At 46.4% G+C, this 22732-nt stretch overlaps 1 protein-coding gene across 4 annotated transcripts in view; it reads left to right on the top strand.

Annotated features, from left to right (window-relative positions):
- The window catches only part of gsg1l (gsg1-like), a 256010-nt gene extending 233527 nt beyond the window's left edge, over nt 1–22483 (top strand). For 3 of the 4 annotated variants that reach the window (XM_068003113.1, XM_068003116.1, XM_068003114.1), the window contains one exon: nt 21925–22483. In XM_068003113.1, coding sequence (XP_067859214.1) covers nt 21925–22225 — 301 coding nt within the window. In that variant the 3' untranslated portion in view covers nt 22226–22483. The remainder of the gene's footprint in view (nt 1–21924) is intronic. The other variant, XM_068003117.1, reaches the window with a different exon arrangement.
- Nucleotides 22484–22732: the final 249 nt, after the last annotated feature.

Here is a 22732-nt window from a genome sequence, read left to right on the forward strand (position 1 = left end):
TATGCAGCAAGTTATTACGGTCTGGAATGCACTGCCTAAAAGGATGGTGGAAGCAAATTCAATAATAACTTTCAAAAGGGAATTGGATAAATACTTAAAGGGTAAAAATTTGCTGGGAAAGGCAGGGGAGTGTGACTAATTCGATAGATTTTTCAAAGAGCTGGCACAGGAACGATGGACCGAATGGCCTCCTTCTGTGCTGTATCATTCTATGATTCTATTATTCTAAGAACAATGGTTGGGAATTTCCTCAGCTCCACCACCGTAAGTTCGCCGGATGTGCAATGGAAACCCCTTTTACAACAACAACTTGCATTTATATAGCACCTTTAAGGTAGTAAAACGTCCCAAGGTGCTTCCCTGGAGCGATCATCCAACAAAATTTGTCACGAGCCACATAAAGAGATATTAAGGCAGTTGATCAAAAGCTTCATCAAAGAGGTCGGTTTTATGGACGTCTTAAAGGAGGAAAGCGAGGTGGAGAGGTTTAGGGAGGGAGTTCCAGAGCTTAGGGCCTAACCAGCTGAAGGCATGGCCGCCAATAGTGGAGCGAGGAAAATCGGGGATGCGCAAGAGTCCAAATTTGGAGGAGCGCAGAGATCTCGGAGGGTTGTAGGGCTGGAGAAGGTCACAGAGATAGGGAGAGGCAAGGCCATGGAGGGATTTGAAAACAAGGATGAGAATTTTAAAATTGAGGTGTTGCCGGACCGGGAGCCAATGATGATCAGCACAGGGTGATGGGTGAACGGGACTTGGTGCAAGTTAGGATACAGCAGCAGAGTTTTGAATGAGCTCAAGTTTATGGAGGGTGGAAGGTGGGAAGCCAGCTTGGAGACCATTGGAATAGTCTAGTCTAGAGGTAACAAAGGCATGGATGAGGGTTTCAGCAGTAGATGAGCTGAGGCAAGAGCGGAGACAGGTGATGTGACAGAGGTGGAATTAGGCGGTGTTGGTAATGGAAAGGACATGGGTTCGGAAGCTCAGCTCAGGGTCAAATCAGACACCAAGGTTGCGAAAAATCTGGTTCAGCCTCAGACAGTGGCCAGGGAGGGGGATGGAATTTGTTGTGGGGACCAATGGCTTCGGTCTTCCCAACATTTAATTGGAGGAAATTTCTGCTCATCCAATGCTGGATGTCAGACAAGCAGCGTGACAAATCAGAGGCAGTGGAGGGGTCAGGGTGGTAGTGAGGTAGAGCTGGGTGTCGTCAGCGTACATGCGGAACCTGACGTTGTGTTTTCAGATGATGTCGCCGAGGGGCAGCATGTAGATTTAAATAGGAGGGGCCAAGGATAGATCTTTGGGGAACTCCAGAGGTAACGGTGTGGAAGTGGGAAGAGAAGCTGTTGCAGGTGATTCTCTGGCTACGACTGGATAGATAGGAATAGAAGCAGGGGAGGGCAGTCTCAGTTTTACGCATGTAAACGGGGTTTCTGCAGCACTTCCGGTGAAATTATGGTGGCAGAGTGGGAGCAGCTCCAAAGAAATTCCAGGCCACTATCTCCCAGGATGGGTGTTATATTAGGAACATAGGAACAGAAGTAGGCCATTCAGCCCCTTGAGCCTATCCCACCATTCAATGAGATCATGGCTGATCTGTATCCTAACTCCATTTACCTAGCTTAGCTCCATGTCCCTTAATACACTTGGCTAGCAAAAATTAAAATTATTAATTGAGTCAGCATCTACTGATTTTTGTGGGAGAGTATTCCACATTTCTACCACCCTTTGCATGAAGAGGTGTTTCCTAACTTCTCGCCTGAATGGCTTGGATCTGAGTGTAAGGTTATGTCCTCTTGTCCTAGAATCCCCCGCCAGCGGAAAAAAGTTTCTCTCCATCTACCCTCCTTTCAAAATCCTAAAAAACCTCAAACCAAATTCCCCCTTAACCTTCTATATTTATTGAACAGTCATTTTATTCAAATTAAATTCTTCCCTCCTAGGGCAATTGATTATACAAATTGATGGTGATTTAAAATCTATTGCTATTCTGTAATGTTGTCTTTGCTTGATGGGGAGAATATTCTGATGTAGTCAGATCATGTGCAGCAACATGATCTGATGGAGAGTGCTAGTACTGCTGAATGTTAAAAAAAGAATTTGCTCTGGGCACTTGTAATTTGAATGTATAGTAATAATTCAGTAGTTTTGAATTTTCAAAAGATGGATGGGAGGGCCAGATCAGGAAAAAGCAGTAGAAGAAGTGACTGAGCAACAGACCCAATGTAAGGGAATTAGAGAGACAACTATGGAAGCAAAAACCAAGAGCAAAAAAATTAGAGGAACCTAGTAAGAGTGGACGGTAGTACAAATTCAGGTCTGTTGTAGATACCTTCTCGGGCTCACTGGCATCAGCCATTCTATTATGCAGTCGAAGCATCTTACTTTTATGGGAGTTGACTTACACTGCCCTGTATCTACTTGTGCAATAGTATAACCTGGGCATGTAACGGTAGTATCCTCTTCAATCGCTCCTATTGCAAACCAAGTTATCATCAGATGAAGCAAAGCTTAATTCACTTCATAAGCTGCTTTATTCCACAATAAGGTGAAATTTACAGAGCAATGGGTATAAGTCCATAAGAGACCATAAGACCATAAGAGATAGGAGCAGGAGTAGGCCATTTGGCCCCTCGAGCCTGCTCCGCCATTTAATTAGATCATGGCTAATCTGATTTTTACCTCAACTCCACTTTCCCGCCCTTTACCCATATCCTTTGACTCCTTTGCTAATCAAAAATTTGTCTGACTCAGCCTTGAATATATTCAATGACTCAGCCTCCACAGCTTTTTGGGGTAAAGAATTCCAAAGATTCACCACCCTCTGGGAGAAGAAATTCCTCATCATTTCCGTCTTAAAACGGGTGATCCCTTATTCTGAGACTTTGCCCCCTAGTTTTAGATTCCCCCATGAGGGGTAACATCCTTTCAGCATCTACCCTATCGAGTCCCCTCAGAATCTTGTATGTTTCAATAAGATCTCCTCTCATTCTTCTAAACTCCAATGAGTATAGACCCAACCTGTTCAATCTTTCCTCATAAGACAACTCTTCCATACCCGGAATCAACCTAGTGAACCTTCTCTGAACTGCCTCCAATGCAAGTATGTCCTTCCTTAAATAAAGGCACCAGAACTGTATGCAGTACTCCAGGCGGGGTCTCACCAGCACCCTGTACATTTGTAGCATGACTTCCCTGATTTTATACTCCATCCCCCTAGAAATAAAGGCCAATATTCCGTTTGCCTTCCGGATTACCTGCTGCACCTGTATGTTGACTTTTTGAGTTACATGTACAAGGACACCCAGATCCCTCTGTACCGCAGCATTTTGTAGTATTTCTCCATTCAAATAATATTTTGCTTTTTTATTTTTCCTCCCAAAGTGGATGACTTCACATTTTCCCAAATTATATTCCATCGGCCAATTTTTTGCCCATTCGTTTAACCTGTCAATATCCCTTTGTAGACACTTTGTGTCCTCATCGCAACTTGCTTTTCCACCTTTCTTTGTATCATCATAAAATTTGGCCACAGGACACTCTGTTCCTTCATCCAAGTCATTGATATATATTGTAAATAGTTGAGGCCCCAGCACTGATCCCTGCGGCACCCCACTAGTTACAGATTGCCATTTTGAAAATGACCCTTTTATCCCGACTCTTTGTTTTCTGTTAGTTAGCCGATCCTCTATCCATGCCAGTATATTACCCCCAACACCATGAGCTCTTATCTTGTGCAGTAATCTTTTATGTGGCACCTTATCGAATGCCTTTTGGAAGTCCAAATATACTGCATCCATTGGTTCCCCTTTGTCCACCCTGCCCGTTACTTCCTCAAGGAACTCTAATAAATTTGTCAGACATGATTTCCCCTTCATAAAACCATGTTGACTCTCCTTGATTGTATTGTGAGTCTCCAAATGTCCTGCTACTACTTCCTTAATAATGGATTCTAGCATTTTCCCAATGACAGATGTTAGGCTAACTGGTCTATAGTTGTTTGCTTTCTGTCTCACTCCCTTCTTGAATAGGGGTGTTACGTTTGCGGTTTTCCACCCACTGGGACCTTTCCAGAATCTAGTGAATTCTGGAAGATTACAACCAATGCATCCACTATCTCTGTAGCCACTTCCTTTAAGACCCTCGGATGTAAGCCATCAGGTCCAGGGGACTTGTCAGCCTTTAGACCCATTAGTTTACCGAGTACTTTTTCTCTAGTGATAGTAATTGTTTTTAGTTCCTCCCTCCCCTTTGCCCCTTTGTTTTCTACTATTATTGGTATATTATTAGTGTCTTCTACTGTGAAGACAGATACAAAATATCTGTTCAATTCCTCTGCCATTTCCTTGTTTTCCATTATTATTTCCCCAGTCTCATCCTCTAAAGGACCAAAGTTTACTTTAGCTACCCTCTTCCTTTTTATATACTTGTAGAAGCTTTTACTCTCAGTTTTTATATTTCTTGCTAGTTTACTCTCATAATTTATTTTCTCCCTCTTTATTATTCTTTTAGTCATCCTTTGCTGGTTTTTAAAATTTTCCCAATCTTCGGGCTTACCAGTAATCTTTGCCATGTTGTATGCTTTTTCTTTTAACCTGATACCATCCTTAACTTCCTTAGTTAGTCATGGTTGGTTCACCCTTTTTGTGAAGTCTTTCCTCCTCACAGGGATATATTTTTGTTGCAAGTCATAAAATATCTTTTTAAATGTATGATCTGAGTTACTTAGTTCAGTCATGTAATGACGCAAAATAAAGAACACGAGACACTACCCCCATTCCATTTGGTCATCTTATTTAACTTAAAAAGAATAACCTCTCTGTATCCTACAACTTAGGCCGGAACCTGTCACCCTGCGGCCTCCTGCCTTTTTAATCTACTTGCAACATTTCGCTGCCTGATTGGGGGAGATTTTCACTGACTCTGCTGGGTGGAAATGGGAGAGTAGAACCCCAAAAATCACAGGGAAAAGCTTACCACCTGCCGGTGACACAGCAGCCCAAAATTGAAATCCTCTTAGCCGGCGAGCTACCCGTGAAGGCCCCACAGGTGCCTGCAGCTCTTGTAAATGAGGCCAGAGGCCCAATATCGGTTGGGCCTCGGATCTACCCATTCAGATGCAGGGATTGCACAATTTCTAGGCCCCCATCTAAAATCTAATACACACTTGCTGGCCTTGTGCATTTAGTCCCTTTAAAGCAGGCTTTAACTTAAAAGCACATTTTAAAATAATTCATATCTACGTCATTTCCACTGAGAAATGGTCAAAAGTCCAGAAACACAACAGAGAGTCGAAGAGCCAATAGAACTGCTGAAGGAACGAAAGACACAGATACTAAGCAGGCAATGATAAGGATAGACTGGTACTATAATAAGACTAATGCATGATCTTATATTTGGTAGCTTCTTGTACACTACTTCAAGACCTCTTTATGGATGGGAATTTCCTCAGAGGTACTCCCCATCTGCTGCTATTACTCAGCCAGAAGTTGTGCAGAAATCCTAGTTTCATGTGTACACTGGATTTCTGCCACGCTTCCGACAAAGTTACAGTGATGGAATGGGAGCAGCTCCAAGGAAATTCCCAGACATAATAATATTTTAGGTGATAAAAGACCAAAGTCTGTGTTATTAACATATGAATAGCAATGCATTGATATGACTCATTCACTATTCCAAGTGTTAATGACTCTTTGATACTGAAATTGATTCAATGCCAGTAGCGCAAAATGTGCTGTTAGAGAATCAGAAAAGAAATGATTTTGGAAAAGGAGAAGCTGGTACAGTGTAAAACAGGCTGCCAATTCACTAACAGCGAATTTGAGCCTTTGCTGCTTGTCCTAACTTCATGGCATCCCTTTGCTTTTGTGTCTATTGTCGGGCTTATCCATCAGACTTGGTTAAATGGTAGCACTTTCATCTCTGAGTCAGAAGGTTGTGAGTTCAAGCCCCACTCTAGAGACTTGAACACATAATCTAGGCTGACACCTCGGTGCAAAAAGAAGGGAGTGTTCGCATTGTTGGAGGTGCTGTTTTTCAGATGAGATGTTAGACCGAGGCCCCATCTGTCCTCACATGTGGATACAAAAGCTCCCATGGTATATTTGAAAAAGAGCAGGGTTGTTCTCCAGATGTGCGAGCCAACATTTGTCCCTCAACCAACACCACTGAAACAGAGTTTGCCAAAAAAGGTCTTAACGATTTACTCCAACAATTCTTTTGAAGTTGCACATTACAAGAAAGTGAGATGCCTAGAGGTGCCAAATATGATCACAAAGATGCATAGGATATTATACATCCTGTTGGCTCTCACGTATTGAAATATAAGAGTTCTGGAATTGAAAACCCAGCAGGTCAAATTCTTCTAACATGGTGCTGAAAAATTGACGATTGTTTTTAACGATAGAACTCTATTTCCAAGCTCTATAATATTTGCATTTATAAATTATATTTGTGCATGAAGTTAAACATACCTTTGGGCTGTTCAAAAATCTTCTTTCTGTACAAATAAGTAGTGAATGAGTTTGTATTCATATGCTATAACTATTGGGAATATGCAGAGATTGGGAACAAAGGAGAAAAGGAAAGTGGTAAGTATTAGGAACACAGGTACAAAGGAACAGGAGTAGGCCATTTAGCCCCTCAAGCCTGTTCCACCATTCAATGAGATCATGGCTGATCTGTGACCTAACTCCATATTCTGTTGCTTTTTGTAATTTCACGATCTGTTGAAGAATTGTTGGATTTAAATTATTAGCTCCAGTGGCTCCTCAGGAGGGCTAATTCAGACCACTCAGTCTTCATAACGGCTCATTGGCTTTTTGCTTGCTGGTACGGTTATGGAGAGCCACCTCGAGTGCCTGAAAATTAACTGTGGCATTTGCTAGTGTTCCTAAATGCTGTTTTGGATGGTGTTTCCTAGAGTTGTCTAAGCTTAGGCTTTGGTGCTAACACCCTTCAGGTTGAAACCATCGTCTATTTCAAGGTACTTTTAGCACTATTACCTCTTTATGTGTGCAAAGGGAAGAAGCTTGAGTTTTTTTCACTTGGAGACGTGGCACTATGAACACTAGTACAGGTACACTGGCCCTGATTTTAAAGCAGAGGGGGTGGGGGGGTTGGTACGGTGCACGCAAGCTCCAAAGCAGGCGGCGAAAGATCAGCCCGGCCGATCTTAATGGTCTGGCCTCATTTTTCTAAATTTTCTCCAACTCTCGCCCAATCCCAGCCAGAACCACTACCAGGCCGTTGGGCGGGAGAGGGGAATTTGGGCAACAGGAGGCCGCAGCCAGGGATCAGCAGGATTGATCCCTGGCAGTCAGGTAAATAGTGGTGGGGGTGGCTTTGGACGCGATCGAGTGTGGGGGGGTAGAAAGCCTGTGGTAAAGGAGGCCTAAGGCTTCCTTGTGAGGCTTGGAGGAGCACTCCCACTCCTCTTGGCCTACTTTGACACTAAAAATGTTTTTAAGAATTTATTGGGCCTCTTCTGGCTCACGCTCTCCCTCCTGACAGGTCTGGCCTGATGGGGAAGCCGTCACTGCTCTCTCGCTCAGGCATCCGGCTAAAATTGCAGATTGGGTCCCAATGATGTCATCGGGCCCCGATCTGCACATAGAATCAGAGGATCATAGAAAGATACAGCACAGAAGGAGGCCTTTCGGCCCATCGTGCCTCTCTGAAAGAGCTATCTAATTAGTCCCACTCCCTGAACCTTTCCCCGTAGCCCTGCAAACTTTCCCCCTTCAAGTATTTATCCAATTCCCTTTTAATAGTTATCATTTTATCTGCTTCCATCACCCTTTCAAGCAGTGCATTCCAGATTTTTTTTTTAATTCATTCATAGGATGTGGGCCTCATTGGCAAGTCCATCATTTATTGCCCAATCCTAATTGCCCTTGAGAAGGCCTTCTTGGACCACTGAAGTCCGTGTGGTGAAGGTTCTCCCACAGTGCTGTTAGGCAGGGAGTTCCAGGATTTTGATTCAGCGACAATGAAGGAACGGCGTTTATTTCCAAGTCAGGATGGTGTGTGACTTGGAGGGGAACGTGCAGGGGGTGTTGTTCCCATGCGCCTACTGCCCTTGTCCTTCTAGGTGGTAAAGGTTTGGGAGGTATTGTCGAAGAAGCCTTGGCGAGTTGCTGCAGTGCATCTTGTAGACGGTACACACTGCAGCCACGGTGCACCAGTGGTGGAGGGAATGAATGTTTTTTTAAGGTGGCTGCTTTGTCCTGGATGGTGTTGAGTTTTTTGAGTGTTGTTGGAGCTGCACTCATCCAGGCAAATGGAGAGTATTCCATCACACTCCTGACTTGTGCCTTGTAGATGGTGGAAAGGCTTTGGGGAGTTAGGGGGTGAGTCACTCACCATAGCATACTCAGTCTCTGACCTGCTCTTGTAGCCACAGTATTTATGTGGCTGGTCCAGTTAAGTTTCTGGTCAATGGTGACCCCCAGGATGGTGATGGTGGGGGATTCGGTGATGGTAATACCGTTGAATGTCAAGGGGAGATGGTTAGACTCTCTCTTGTTGGAGATGGTCATTGCCTGGCACTTGTCTGGTGCGAATGTTACTTGCCACTTATCAGCCCAAGCCTGGATGCTGTCCAGGTCTTGCTGCATGCGGGCCCGGACTGCTTCATTACCTGAGGGGCTGCGAATGGAACTGAACACTGTACAATCATCAGCGCACATCCCCTCTTCTGACCTTATGATGGAGGGAAGGTCATTGATGAAGCAGCTGAAGATGGTTGGGCCTAGGACACTACCTTGAGGAACTCCTGCAGCAATGTCCTGGGGCTGAGATGATTGGCCTCCAACAACCACTACCATCTTCCTTTATGCTAGATATGACTCCAGCCACTGGAGAGTCTTCCCCCTGATTCCCATTGACTTCAATTTTACTAGGGCTCCTTGGTGCCACACTCAGTCAAATGCTGCCTTGATGTCATAACAATTAGCTGGGTAAAAAATTTCTACTCATCTCGTCTCTGGTTCTTTTGCCAATCACCTTAAATCTGTGCCCTCTGGCTACGACCCTTCTGCCACTGGAAACAGTTGCTCCCTATTTACTCTATCAAACCCTTCATTATCTTGAACACCCCTATTAAATCTCCCCTTAAACGTCTCTGCGGAAGGAGAATAACATTTAAACAAGCCCCCCCCCCCCCAACTTGGGTTGGGTGTCCCGTTTACCTGCTAAAATGAGCAGGTTAACACTGGGACATGGCTGGAAGGCAGCGTGGTCAGAGGGGGTAAGTCTTTGCTCTTGTTTTAACTACCCACCAGGTTTCCACCAGGTGGAGGGAGTTAAAATTGGGGCCAAGTGTCTACATTTGTAAAGAAAAGCTTCATTAAACATAACATTCTGATATTATCTGCCTTATATTATCTACTATAAGGCACAACACATTCTGAACTTGTATTTTGATATTGCAACTTAGTGCAAGTGATTTAGCATACAACATCCTGCAACAGATCCCATGAATTTCTAAACTTGCTGCATGTAGTGAAATTTGTGGGCAGATAATACAACATTGCAGAGGAAGTGCTGGAGGCAGTGAAAGTGCTGGTTTCTGAGCAAAGCCAAGTATTAACAAGACATTTGCTGCAACCAGCCACTTTCCCTAGCTATAATTCGCCCTCAAGAAGGAACCACAAACAGAGATGAATAACCATACAAATAACTTTTCATCAAGTTCAGTGTAATTTCATCCTACACTGTTCACTCCACTCAATCTGATGTGGGCCTGTACGCAGGCAAGCAGTAACAGAATTCAGAAATGCCAATGTCAAATTTGGAGTACTGGACGTCAGCGTTTCTTAGGATCTCCTTTATCTCCTGAACCTGTTCATTCGCATCGTTAGTATGCTTGGAGCACAACACCTGCCTGATTGATTAAGAAGATAAATAGAAATGTTTTGATGTATTTTTGCCACTAAATTTTCCTCTTAGGGATTGTGGGAGCTGTTGAATGAGTGGCATGTACATAATACTTTATAAAGGCATATACTATAAAATCTCAAGTACAAAATACAACATTAAAATCAAAGCACACAATCTGTCATCCAATAAAAAAACACTAGGCCTATTAAAATTCAAAGACTGAAGTACCATTGACTTTGACCATTCAAGGTTATGTGCTGTAGTATAAAGAATAAATTTTGGACTTGATTCATCAAGACTTCTGACTTTTGAGACACAGGACTGGATCCTTATTTGAATTTTTGCCTCCTGAAACCCCTAGCCCCTGCCCCCTCCACCCTCACCACCAATAACAAGTGCAAGGAGCTCATAGACTTCTTTGTCACTAAGATTGAGACCATCCGTTCAGCTGCCTCTGTCGCGTTCCCTCCCTTCCCCTTGCCCACCAAGCCAAAATCCTCCACCACCACCACCCCCCCCCCGACCCTAGCCCGCAACTCGCATCTTCTCTAGTTTCTCTCCTATCCCACCTCATGCCCTCTCTTGTCCATGAGATTGACCTCCTGCTCTCTCAACCCGATTCCCATTAAGCCGTTGACCACGCAGCTTCCCTTCCTGGCAACATGCGAGTTGACACTGTAAATGGTTCCCTCTCCTCAGCTATTGTCCCACTCTCTTTCAAATCTGCCATCATCACCCCCTCCTCAAAAACCCCATCTTTGACTCCTCTGTCCTTGCAAATCGCAGGCCCATCTCCAAATTCCCTTTCCTCTCCACAGTGCTTGAATGTGTTGTCGCTCATCTTTCCCGCAACTCCATGTTTGAATCCCTCCAATCAGGTTTCAACCCCTGCAACAATACTGAAACGGCCCTAATCAAACTATGAAGGTACTGCACTATCCCTCCTCACCCTTCTCGACCTGTCTGCAGCCTTTGACATGGTTGGCCACCCCATCCTTCTCCAACTTCACTCCTCCGTTGTCCAGCTGAGTGGGACTGCCGTCGCCTGTCTTACCTATCCAGTCATAGCCAGGGAATCTCCTGTAATGGCTTCTCTTCCCATCCCTGTAACATTACCTCAGGAGTTCCCCAATGGTCTATCCTTGGCCGACTCCTATTTCTCATCTACATGCTGCCCCTTGGTGACATCTTCCAAAAAGACAACATCAGGGGGTCAATTTTCAGATATCCGAGCGGATGCGTTCGTGGCGGGGGGGCTGCTAAAATTGGGGATTCCTGGGAAGCCCAGCTCCACCCCGCCCACTTCCAGGTTCCCCAATGATGTGCTTAGATGCGCACGCAGCCCCCGCATGCGGGACTCCCACCGGCAATTAAAGCCAGTGGGATCCCACTTAAAGCAATTAATTGCATAGTTCAGGTCGTTTGCAGACCTGATTTTCATGTCAACAGAGTGTGTTTCCAGTGCTGCGGGAAACTCTCCCAGTTGAAACAGACGTGTTGCAGCCACCAGCCTGTGGAAGCTGCAAAAGTCCATTTGACAGGTGGGGGGGGGGGAGGAGACCCTCACTCATTGCTTTCTGTTCTCTTGCAGGGCCATCTGCGAGCGCCGTGACTGCGGAGGGCGATTCCTCAGAGGACTTGCCAGCCTCTGAGGGTGCATCGTCACATCTGTCACTTTGACAAAGCTTGGCCTGCACCACCCTCCTCCTAACACTAAAATTCACCAACTTGGAACCTCAACTCCGGTGTCCAGACACATTTACCTACCTTGAGGACCCCCTCAAACATACATCGTCCAGATGGGGGCCGCCATAGCTGCAGTCATGACCTCATCGGAGGACGAACAGCATCACCAGCCTCGTCGGCCACGCCGTCCACCTCTGACATGTGGAGCTCCACAACACAATGCTGTGCACATCCACCTGCACAGCAGGAGGGAGGGCAACCGCAGAGAGAGATGCGTCGCAGAAGGCACTACCCTCGCCACAGGGTCTACAGACCGAGGCGCAGCTTCCTGGACCTCTCTGAGGAGCAGTGCACACGGAGGCTCAGAGTCATTTGACATGTAGTCGTGGACATCTGCAGCCTCCTTCATGCCGAGCTGCTCCCGGCTGGCCCGAGCACCATCTTCTTACCTGTCGCTGTCAAAGTCACCACTGCCCTCAACAACTTCTCCTCCGGATCCTTCCAGGGTGCCACCGGGGACATCGCCGACGTCTCTCAGTCGTCTGCATAAAAGAGCCCTGCAAATACACCTACACCCACTCTGCAGTGACACAATGGGTGGCATCAGGTGTGGGTCTTCATAGTGATCCTCAGGAAAGGGAATTATTGCAGAAACCAGACAAGATTTGCAAAGACGTGGCAGTAGTGGTGATAACAAATTTTAATGTGGTTGGCAAAACAAACAAATCTAAATGAAAAACATGACATTCTTTGTGCATCCCCTTTCTGCTCACAAAACCTTAGCCTTACGTTTATGGGAACCCCTACGTAGTGCTACACCTGTGGCTTCAGCAGAGGTAGTGGCAGGTTGCTCTTGTCCATGCCCTGACCGATGAGATGCTTTGCGCGGACGCCCTCTGGGTTTCGGTGCCCATGAGGGCCCCTCCAAAGACTGCTCCACCTGCACCTGTGCAGGGGCAGACTCGGCCACCTGGAGAGGAGGCAGCATTGCAGGTACTGGTTGAGAGGGGGGCAAAGGGTGAGATGTGGGAGCGCTTTGAGTGGCGTCCCCACTTCCATGTCCCCTTTCGCCATCATCCCTCTCCTGGCCCAGGCCCACATCACTCCTTCCACCCTGCTGAACGACAGTTTGGAGGACTTGTGTGAAGCCTTGGAAAGCCAGTTGTAAGGTATCTGTCAGCCTGTTTAAGGCGGCAGAATGTTGCTCACCCTGAATCCGAACGGCCATTGTCAGGGCCTGAATGGACTTATTGTTGAGCCGTGCTTGAAGCTCGATGGAGGCTAGCCTTCCCTCCATTGCAGACGTTCCCACACCTACCCGTGAAACTATCTCAGAAATGCCTTCACGTCCCTGTGACAGTAGTCCACTCATGCAGGAGTTGGATTCCTCCATCCTCTGCGTGATTGTGGAGAGTGCTCGTGGCAACTGTTCCAGAACCTCGGCAATGTGCTGCTGCCCCTCGATGACTCTCCTTTTCATGGCTGGCCCCCAGGGTTCAGCATCTGGGTCCAGCTGAGCAGAGCCTGGAGAAGAGTTCTCCAACCAACACGGACTCTCCACCAGGGTCTGCTCGTGCTCACATGTGTGTGGTGACTCAACATGTGCAAGCCCAACTAAGTGAGGCTGGGGACCCACCGAGGTGTGTGTATCTGCACTGGTGGATGGCTGGCTCAGATGTGACTATGCCCCCTTAGAGGCTGGCAAGTCCTCTGAGGAATCGCCCTCCGCAGTCACGGCGCTCGCAGATGGCCCTGCAAGAGAACAGAAAGCAATATTAAGCATGTGGACAGATGTTGAGGTGCTGCAGATGCCAAGTGATGTTAAGATCATTCGCTATCATGAGTGCTGAGTGTTAGATTTCTGTCACCAGCCGCTTGTGCGCTCCCAGTCTCGGCGTCCGCCACGGACAGGCACTCCAGCGTCCGGCTTAGTTCCATTGCCTGTTGCTCCGCGTCCGTTAGGACCACCTGGTGTGGCGGGCCCCCTCCGCTCCTTGCCCTCTCCTGGGCATTCTGGCATCTCTTCTCCTATCAAGGCAAAACACAGAGAGGAGTGATTGAGTGATGGTTGCATGGTGACCCGCTGCATGCATTGGTGTGGGTGGGGGTGACCGTGAGGGAGATGCATGGGAGGGTGCGTTTGAGACATAGCCAAGAGATTGTATGAGGATTGGGTTGCGTGGTAGTGTTCGAATGGGAACTGGGGTGGTGTGTAAGTGCATGCAAGGTGAGGATGATGGTTGAGTGGATGTGAGGAGCGTTGTGGTGGCAGTGCAGAAGGAATTGTGTGGTGGTGGAGGTGATGTGGAAGATGGAGTGTGGGAGAATGCGTAAGTATACTCACTTTGGCTGACCTGGTTAGGTCATTAAAGTGCTTCCTGCACTGGATCCAGGTTCGGGAGATGTTACTGCTGCTGGTGACCTCCTCTGCCACCTCAAGCCAGGCCTTCTTGTTGGCAGAGGCAGGCCACTTCCTCCCATCTAATGGGAAAAACGGTTCCCTCCTCCTGCTGACCCCATTGAGCAGCACCTGGAGTGAGGAGTCAGAAAAACTTGGAGCAGCCTTGCCTCTGGCCTGCTCCATGCTGCCAATATGGTTCTTGGCTGCAGGAGGAGCATTGGAGGACTGCCCCTTCAAATAGGGCTCCTCCTGCTGACAGCCTGTGATGCGGGTGCGCAGTGCACCCACTGCGCAGGTCTGCAACGGGAAACCCGGAAGCACACGTAAGTACCTTCAATTAGGCTGCGATCGCGTGCGGAGCACCCTGATTTTGCTGGGTGCATACCCACGCCCCCAGTCTACCTCCCGCTGGCAACCCGCCTCCCTCCTAATATCGGGCCCCAGGTTCCTCATGTACTCTGACGACACCCAATTCTACCTCACCACCAACTCTCTCGACCCCTCCACTGTCTCTGTGTTGTCAAAGTGCTTGGCCGACATGAGCCGAAATCTTCTCCAATTAAGCATTGGGAAGACTGAAGGCATTGTCTTCGGTTCCTGTCACAAACTCCTTTCCCTAGCCACTGATTGCATCCCCCTCCCTGGTCACTGTCTAAGACTGAAACAAACTGTTCACAACCTCCGCATCCTATTTGACCTTGAGCTGAGCTTCCGACCCTACATCCTCTCCACCACAATGACCCCCTATTTCAACCTTCGTAATATCTCCCATCTCCACCCCTGCCTCAGCCCGTCTGCTGCTGGAACCCTCATCCATGTTTTTGTTATCTCCAGAATCGATTACTCAGATGCTCTCCTTGCCAGCCTCCCATCTTCCACCCTTTATAAATTTAAGCTCATCCAAAACTTTGTTGCCCGTATCTTAACTCGCACCAAGTTTCGTTCGCCCATCAACCCTGTTCTTGCTGACTTACATTGTCTCCCGGTCCGGGAGCGCCTCGATTTTAAAATTCTCATCCTTGTTTTCAAATCCCTCCATGGCCTCACCCCACCCTGTCTCTGTAACCTTCTCCAGCCCTACAACCCTCCGAGATCTCTGAGTTCCTCCTATACTGGCCTCTTGCACATCCCCCACTTCTTTTGGCCCACCTTTGGTGGCAGTGCCTAAATGTGAATGTTCAGTCAGGACTTTTGCTGTTAGTTTTAGTCAGCTCTGCTCAAAGTACTGCTTTGCACTGGGGACATGGATTTCCAAATGTGAATCCCTCTATTGTTATGTTATGAGGAGGAAAAGTCTAGATTGGAGGCTCTTAGAGTCAGGCTTCACAGAAGAAATCTCTTCCCTACATGCTCATACCCACTAACCACAGTTGAAAAGCCAAGACTTTATGACTGTACTTCCTCCAAGAAGCTACTGAGGAAATATGTCAACTGCTGGCTGAAGACCTGCAGCCCACTTCCACCAGCATTACCATCACCAATCAAGTGCCCTGAATTTCTTTGCAACTGGCTCCTTCTAGGTAGCATCAGGGGACTTTGCCACAGTCAACAACTCAGCACTGCATCAAGAAGGTCACTGATAATCTATTCAGGAAGGCTGTACAATTCATATCTTTCCCAATAGAACCGAGAGAAACAGAGAGAGAGAGTGAGAGAGAGAGAGAGTTATGTAGTTCTAAAGACTGGCAGGTTCCTACAGGTGCAAGAAGTGATTGATGAAATGCCTGTGGCACTCAAAGTCTCATATGACAACCCCCTCAATTTTATAGACAGAAAGGCTTTCATATCTTTAATATGCAGCTAGCATGTGCTGCCAATCTTCTTATCCTGCATGTGAATGAAGATGCCCAGGAAGCTGCCATGATGCATTAATTATGAGACAATCCACCACACCAGCCCTCATGACTTGGAGCCATGTATCAGGATGGTTGATTGATGATCAAGGCTATCCCTTTCTGTCATAACTTGTGACTACAGTAAGGTTTCCGCAGACAAAGGGGGAACAACAGATATAATGAAGCCAGTGCAACTACAAGAAGTGTGACAGAGCAGACTGTAGGCATTCTGAAGTCTCATTTTAGATGTCTTGATAAATCAGGGGGGAGTTCTGCCGGAGCTTCAAGAACCATTTTGGCTTGCTACGTACAACATAGTATTACAATGAGGAAAGGCTTGCTGCTTCCAAAAACTGAAGGGGGTGATGATGAAGAGAGGGTAAAGTGACCTTCCTCCCCACAGCACAAGGAGGTTGTGCTGGAAGGAGAGGATGTGGAACAAGACAGACAAAGGAGGCTACATCTTACAGCCCAGAGCTTTTAATAAATAAAGGTTGACACACCAAATAAAGTCAATTCACACCTATCTGTTCTGCTCCCATACCCTCACAAAGGCTTTGGAGGGGGCCTTAAGGAAGCAGAATCATTGCAGCTGTCCAGAGAGGCAACAACATCTGCAATCACTCCTTGTAGCCCACTGACACAGAGCACATACATCACAGAAGAAGTAGTCCCAGTTAGGTCTGGAAGCTCTGTGAAAGTGCCCTGCAAAACATCTATGGCTGCCACTCCAGACGCCAACAATGTCCTTAGAAACTGTTGTTGGCATCTTGATTTGGTAGAAATCTCCCTGAAAACTTCCTGCAATGTGTTCTGGATGTAGGTAGTGGACTTGCCTGTCGTCTCAACCATATACATCAAAACCATCTCCACTGCATGAGATCAATGCTCCCTAATCATTGTTCTTTTGAAGTTAGGGCCCCTGAGATCTGTGTCCCTAGCCGAGGGGAGTCATTTCTCTGCTCTTTGTGGAGGATTGTCACTTTCTGTCTCTTCCCTCATTCGTATTAATGCTCAGTGTTGAACCCAGTGACACCCCTTCTGACTTATAAGCTACTTCCTCCTGAGTGTCTCTGGGCAGGTGCTTGTGCAGGTAATATGCCATGACAGAATTAGTGATGAAGTGGCAGTGTCTCTGGAAGTGCTTGGGTGGTCATCGAACTGGCCAGCCACTTCCTCCTCTTTGATGTGAAACACAGAAGAGATTGTTTAGCTGCACACATTTCTCCTTACATAAAGAGTTTCGAAGTGTAAGGGCATTGAAATACTTTGAGAAAGCACATGCAGCTGAGTCTACATATAATGATCCTTGCCCAGCATTTACCAGTCTTCTGTTGCCAACTTGCCTCCAACCTCGCCATCTTCCACAGCCTTTCCCATCTGTTTATCTATGATGTCTCTTCCTGTGTACTCAGAGTATTCAGTGATGGCGATCTTCCCTCAGTTGCATTTCTCAGGCAATGGTTATGAGCAAGCTTATCCTTTGGAGGGAGAGAAGACAGTATTAAAGGGATCTGAGTGGCATGGACACTTCCTCCATATAAACACATACATCCCTTGATGATCAGAGGTGCAGGTGCATTGTTAGTGGCTGTTAGTTAAAATGGTGCTTGAGAGTTTTCAAATGTTGCCCTTTGCAAAGGGAGTCTCCGTGACACCCAGGTCCTGACAAACAAAGGTAAGGGGTGAGTGAAGGTTGTACCAATGATATAGGACATGTATTGGCACCAGTGCATTGACTTACCGTAGCTACCCTTATGAGGTCATTGAACCACTGTGTAGAAGTAGCACTGACTGCCTTTGGTACCTCACTCCATATAGCCTGAACCACCCTCTTCCTGCTCTCAGTGCCCACGAATATTAATCTTCTCGCCCTCACTTCTGTTAAGAGAACTCCACAGTTGCATCGGAGAATCTGAGAGGGCCTTTCCAGCTGTTTACACCCCCAAGGCTGCTACCCTGTCAGATATTTTGGCTGCTGTTGTCTGCTGCTCTCCAGAAACACCTGTACCTCTTTAAATGCTACAGGACTGAATTTATCTTCCAGTGCCAGTAAATCTATGAGGAGCAGTATTACTTCTCCAAACCCACCCCACATAACTAATGAGAGCCCTGGGAAGATATTGCAGGCTGGTTAGTAGCAGAGTCATGTGGCTGGGCATCAGTCTGCTAATCTGCGAATGGAAGGAGAATGCAGCTCGCCATTGTATTTGGTCCCCGCCACAAACTCCGTTCCCTAACCATCGACTCCATCCCTCTCCCTGGCCACTGTCTGAGGCTCAACCAGGCCGTTCGCAACCTTGACGTCCTATTTGACCCTGAGATGAGCTTCCAATCCCAAACCCAAACCATCAACAAGACCACCGACTTCCACCTCCATAACATCAGCCGTCCCCACCCCTCCCCACCCCTGCCTCAGGTCATCTTCTGCTGAAACCCTCATCCATGCCTATGTTACCTCTAGACTTGGCAATTCCAATGCTCTCCTGACCGGCCTCCCATCTTCCACCCTCCATAAACTTGAGCTCATCTAAAACTCTGCTGCCCATATTTTAACTCACACCATGTCCCGTTCACCCATCACCCCTGTGCTCGCTGACCTACATTGGCTCTCAGTCCAGCAACGCCTAGATTTGAAAATTCTCATCCTTGTTTTCAAATCCCTCCATGGCCTCACCCCTCCCTATCTCTGTGACCTCTTCCAGCCCTACAACCCTCCGAGATCTCTGTGCTCCTCTAATTTTTGCCTCTTGTGTATCCCCAATTTTAAGCGCTCTACCACTGGCTGCCATGCCTTCAGCTGCTTAGGCCCTAAGCTCTGGAATTCCCTCCCTAAACCTCTCCGCCTCACTACCTCTCTCTCCTCCTTTAAAACGCTCCTTAAAACCTACCTCTTTGACCAAGCTCAATGACCTTCCCTCCATCATAAGGTCAGAAATGGGGATGTTCGCTGATGACTGCACAGTGTTCAATTCCATTCGCAACCCCTCAAATAATGAAGCAGTCTGAGCCCGCATGCAGCAAGACCTGGACAACATCCAGGCTTGGGCTCATAAGTGGCAAGAAACATTCGCGCCAGATAAGTGCCAGGCAATGACCATCTCCAACAAGAGAGAGTCTAACCACCTCCCCTTGACATTCAACGGCATTACCATCGCCGAATCCCCCACCATCAACATCCTGGGGGGTCACCATTGACCAGAAACTTAACTGGACCAGCCATATAAATACTGTGGCTACAAGAGCAGGTCAGAGGCTGGGTATTCTGCGGCGATTGACTCACCTCCTGACTCCCCAAAGCCTTTCCACCATCTACAAGGCACAAGTCAGGAGTGTGATGGAATACTCTCCACTTGCCTAGATGAGTGCAGCTCCAACAACACACAAGAAGCTTGACACCATCCAGGACAAAGCAGCCCGCTTGATTGGTGCCCCATCCACCACCCTAAACATTCACTCCCTTCACCACCGGCGCACTGTGGCTGCAGTGTGCACCATCCATAGGATGCACTGCAGCAACTCACCAAGGCTTCTTCGACGCACCTCCCAAACCCGCAACCTCTACCACCTTCCTAACTGCTTGCTGCACCTGCATGTTTAATTTCAGTGACTGGTGTACAAGGACACCCAGGTCCCTTTGTACATCAACAGGATTGAGTTTGCTGAATTAAAGCCACTGCGATTGTTGCTGCCACTTAGACCGTAGCAGAATGGCGTTGGTGGAGTGAATATACAGGAATCATATTAGGAACATGTTTAAAAGAGGCATGTTCACTTCTGGGTATTATAACGCGGTTGCTCTCTGAATTCTAAATTTTCTTGATCAAACTGATCAAAGCAGACCCCACATTGTTGAAGGTTTAATGTAATGTAAATGCGAATGTTATTTATACTTATTTCTTGCACTGCTAAATACTGTAATCGAAAAAAGTAGGATAACCCTTGAAACAATGTGAAACTGCCTCTTGGGGACGACTGTTTTCTGCATTGCTTCTGAAATTACATTCTGAAGTCAATCACCTGTGAAGTAATGCACTCTTCTTAAAATCCATAGCTCCCTGACATAGCCTCATGTGAGAGTTAGAGAAGAACTGTTGTTGTTGCAATATTTATTCAATATTTGTCCCTGTTTAGTAATTTGCTGCCAGGTATAAATAAATGTTGGCTAGAGGCAGCAATCCAATAGAATTAAGCACTGCTGTATTTTCATGAATTCCTCAACAATTTAATAACAATTTGGTCCAACTTACAATCAGCAAAGATAAAATGCATCTGTTGTAACATTTTCAACCAGCTCTATTTTGAACACAAACAATAAACTGGGATTAGAGATTAAGTAGGTTAACTATAATTGACATTTCACTCCCACAAAGTGTTTCATTTTACAATCTAAAGGTTGAAATTCCCATAGAAATCAACAATTCAAATGAATTCTTAATTAACCACTGGCCATGCTGCTCCTGATCTGCCGCTATGCTCACTCTGACATATTCTAATTATTTTTCCAGCGAATTGTGGTTTGAATTCGCCACTGAAAGATCAGGGAGCAGAACGGCCTAATTTATGGCGCTCGTCGCCTATATCGCATTTACAGTGAATAATTGTGAGGAAGAAGTTATCAAAGGTTACATTTCAGAATTCAACCCTGGCGTATGTTTTGTATGTAGAAATGAAAGAGTCAATCAGAATGTACTTGGGAATGGGAACAGGGTGGCACAATGGATTAGCACACTGCCTTTTCATTGATGTCACCTGGGCTTGAATCCAGCCCAGACTGATGGGATAAGAGTCTCTTCTCTCTGATGGGTCCTGTGTGAAATATGTTTTGGCAATGTCAACACAGTCTCAATAAATCTTCCCTCCACCACAAGGTCAGAAATGGGGATGTTCGCTGATGATTGCACAGTGTTCAGTTCCATTTGCAACCCCTCAAATAATGAAGCAGTCCGTGCCTGCATGCAGCAAGACCTGGACAACATCCAGGCTTGGGCTGATAAGTGCCAACTCACATTCGCGCCAGACAAGTGCCAGGCAATGACCATCTCCAACAAGAGAGTGTCTAACCACCTCCCCTTGACATTCAACGCCATTACCATCGCCGAATCCCCCACCACCAACATCCTGGGAGTCACCATTGACCAGAAACTTAACTGGACCAGCCACATAAACACTGTGGCTACAAGAGCAGGTCAGAGGCTGGGTATTCTGCGGCGAGTGACTCACCTCCTGACTCCCCAAAGCCCTTCCACCCTCTGCAAGGCACAAGTCAGGAGTGTGATGGAATACTCTCCACTTGCCTGGATGAGTGCAGCTCCAACAACACTCAAGAAGCTCGACACCATCCAGGACAAAGCAGCCCGCTTGATTGGCACCCCATCCACCACCCTAAACATTCACTCCCTTCACCATCGGCGCACTGTGGCTGCAGTGTGTACCACCCACAGGATGCACTGCAGCAACTCGCCAAGGCTTCTTCGACAGCACCTCCCAAACCCGCGATCTCTACCACCTAGAAGGACAAGGGCAGCAGGCACATGGGAACAACACCACCTGCACGTTCCCCTCCAAGTCACACACCATCCCGACTTGGAAATATATCGCCGTTCCTTCATCGTCGCTGGGTCAAAATCCTGGAACTCCCTTCCTAACAGCACTGTGGGAGAAACTTCACCACACGGACTGCAGCGGTTCAAGAAGGCGGCTCACCACCACCTTCTCAAGGGCAATTAGGGATGGGCAATAAATGCTGGCCTTGCCAGCGAAGCCCACATCCCATGAATGAATAAAACCGCCCCCCACCCCAGTGCAATCCAGTTAACAATTCTACTCAAGTCAGTGCTAATTTAACCATCTCATTCAGAATAGACTTAAGGATCAGTATGGTCAGAATTGGAAAAAAAATTCTACTATTGCATGAATTTTACTAGGAAAGAGTAGACGATGCAACAAATGATGTCTTGTGTGATTTGGGATTGACTGGTACCCTCAATAGAGCAGCAAAATGGATTGATATGTTTCATGTCAGTAAGCTCAAACTATCATCCAAAAACATAAAGAATTTGCTTAAGAATGTGAAGTGGTAAAATTTTTCTATTTCTTACTCTTTTTCTCTCCACACAGTCTCGCATGGGGATCATTTACTTGTTGCATGGCAGCCTCTGTCACCACGCTGAACTCATATACTAAAACAGTCATAGAGTTTCGGCACAAGCGGAAAATCTTTGAGCAAAGCCTCAGAGAAGAGCAGATGTTCATCGATCATGAGGCTATCAACTATTTTAGAGAAAGATCAATTCATTCAATCTCTAGCTCAGTGGAAGTCTTTGCAGATCCTGCCACAAGCACAACTAAATCACTGATGCCAGAAACATCGGTGGACTTGAGTGAAATCCCAGAGGTATTAGGAGAGGACCAGTGTTAAAGCAGATTTTATTAAGTTCCATCTGTGCTGCTGCCTAGAGATGCAATATGTTCTCTGTAAACTCCCTATCCCATGTGTACACAGGATAAGCATAAAGATTAGACTGCACTATCCCTTTTGTCAATGTACATCAACTATATTGATGTTTAAAATTATTTGATGGTTGGGAAATAATGAAACAATACATCAATGTATAAAATGCTTACAACTGTTAACATTTTTACATTTTTAATAAAGCTATGTAATATTTTATTCTAATGTGACATTATTTATATTACTTTTAACCAAATATGATATTGTATGTCCCAAATTATATCATTCCTATACGTTTAATACACATGTCCATCCTAAATAAACATTCAGTCAATCTACTCATTGACTGAATTCTTAATCACAGAGGGGGCTTGATTTTATATTCGTAATGATTGGTGATACTAATGCATCATCAGGGGTGCATTTGTTTGCTCATGTGCAAAGTTGTTATTCCAGTTGCTTAATCATTCCTTA

This window comes from Heptranchias perlo, chromosome 22, assembly GCF_035084215.1.
Source record: "Heptranchias perlo isolate sHepPer1 chromosome 22, sHepPer1.hap1, whole genome shotgun sequence".
NCBI classification, from domain to species: Eukaryota; Metazoa; Chordata; class Chondrichthyes; order Hexanchiformes; family Hexanchidae; genus Heptranchias; species Heptranchias perlo.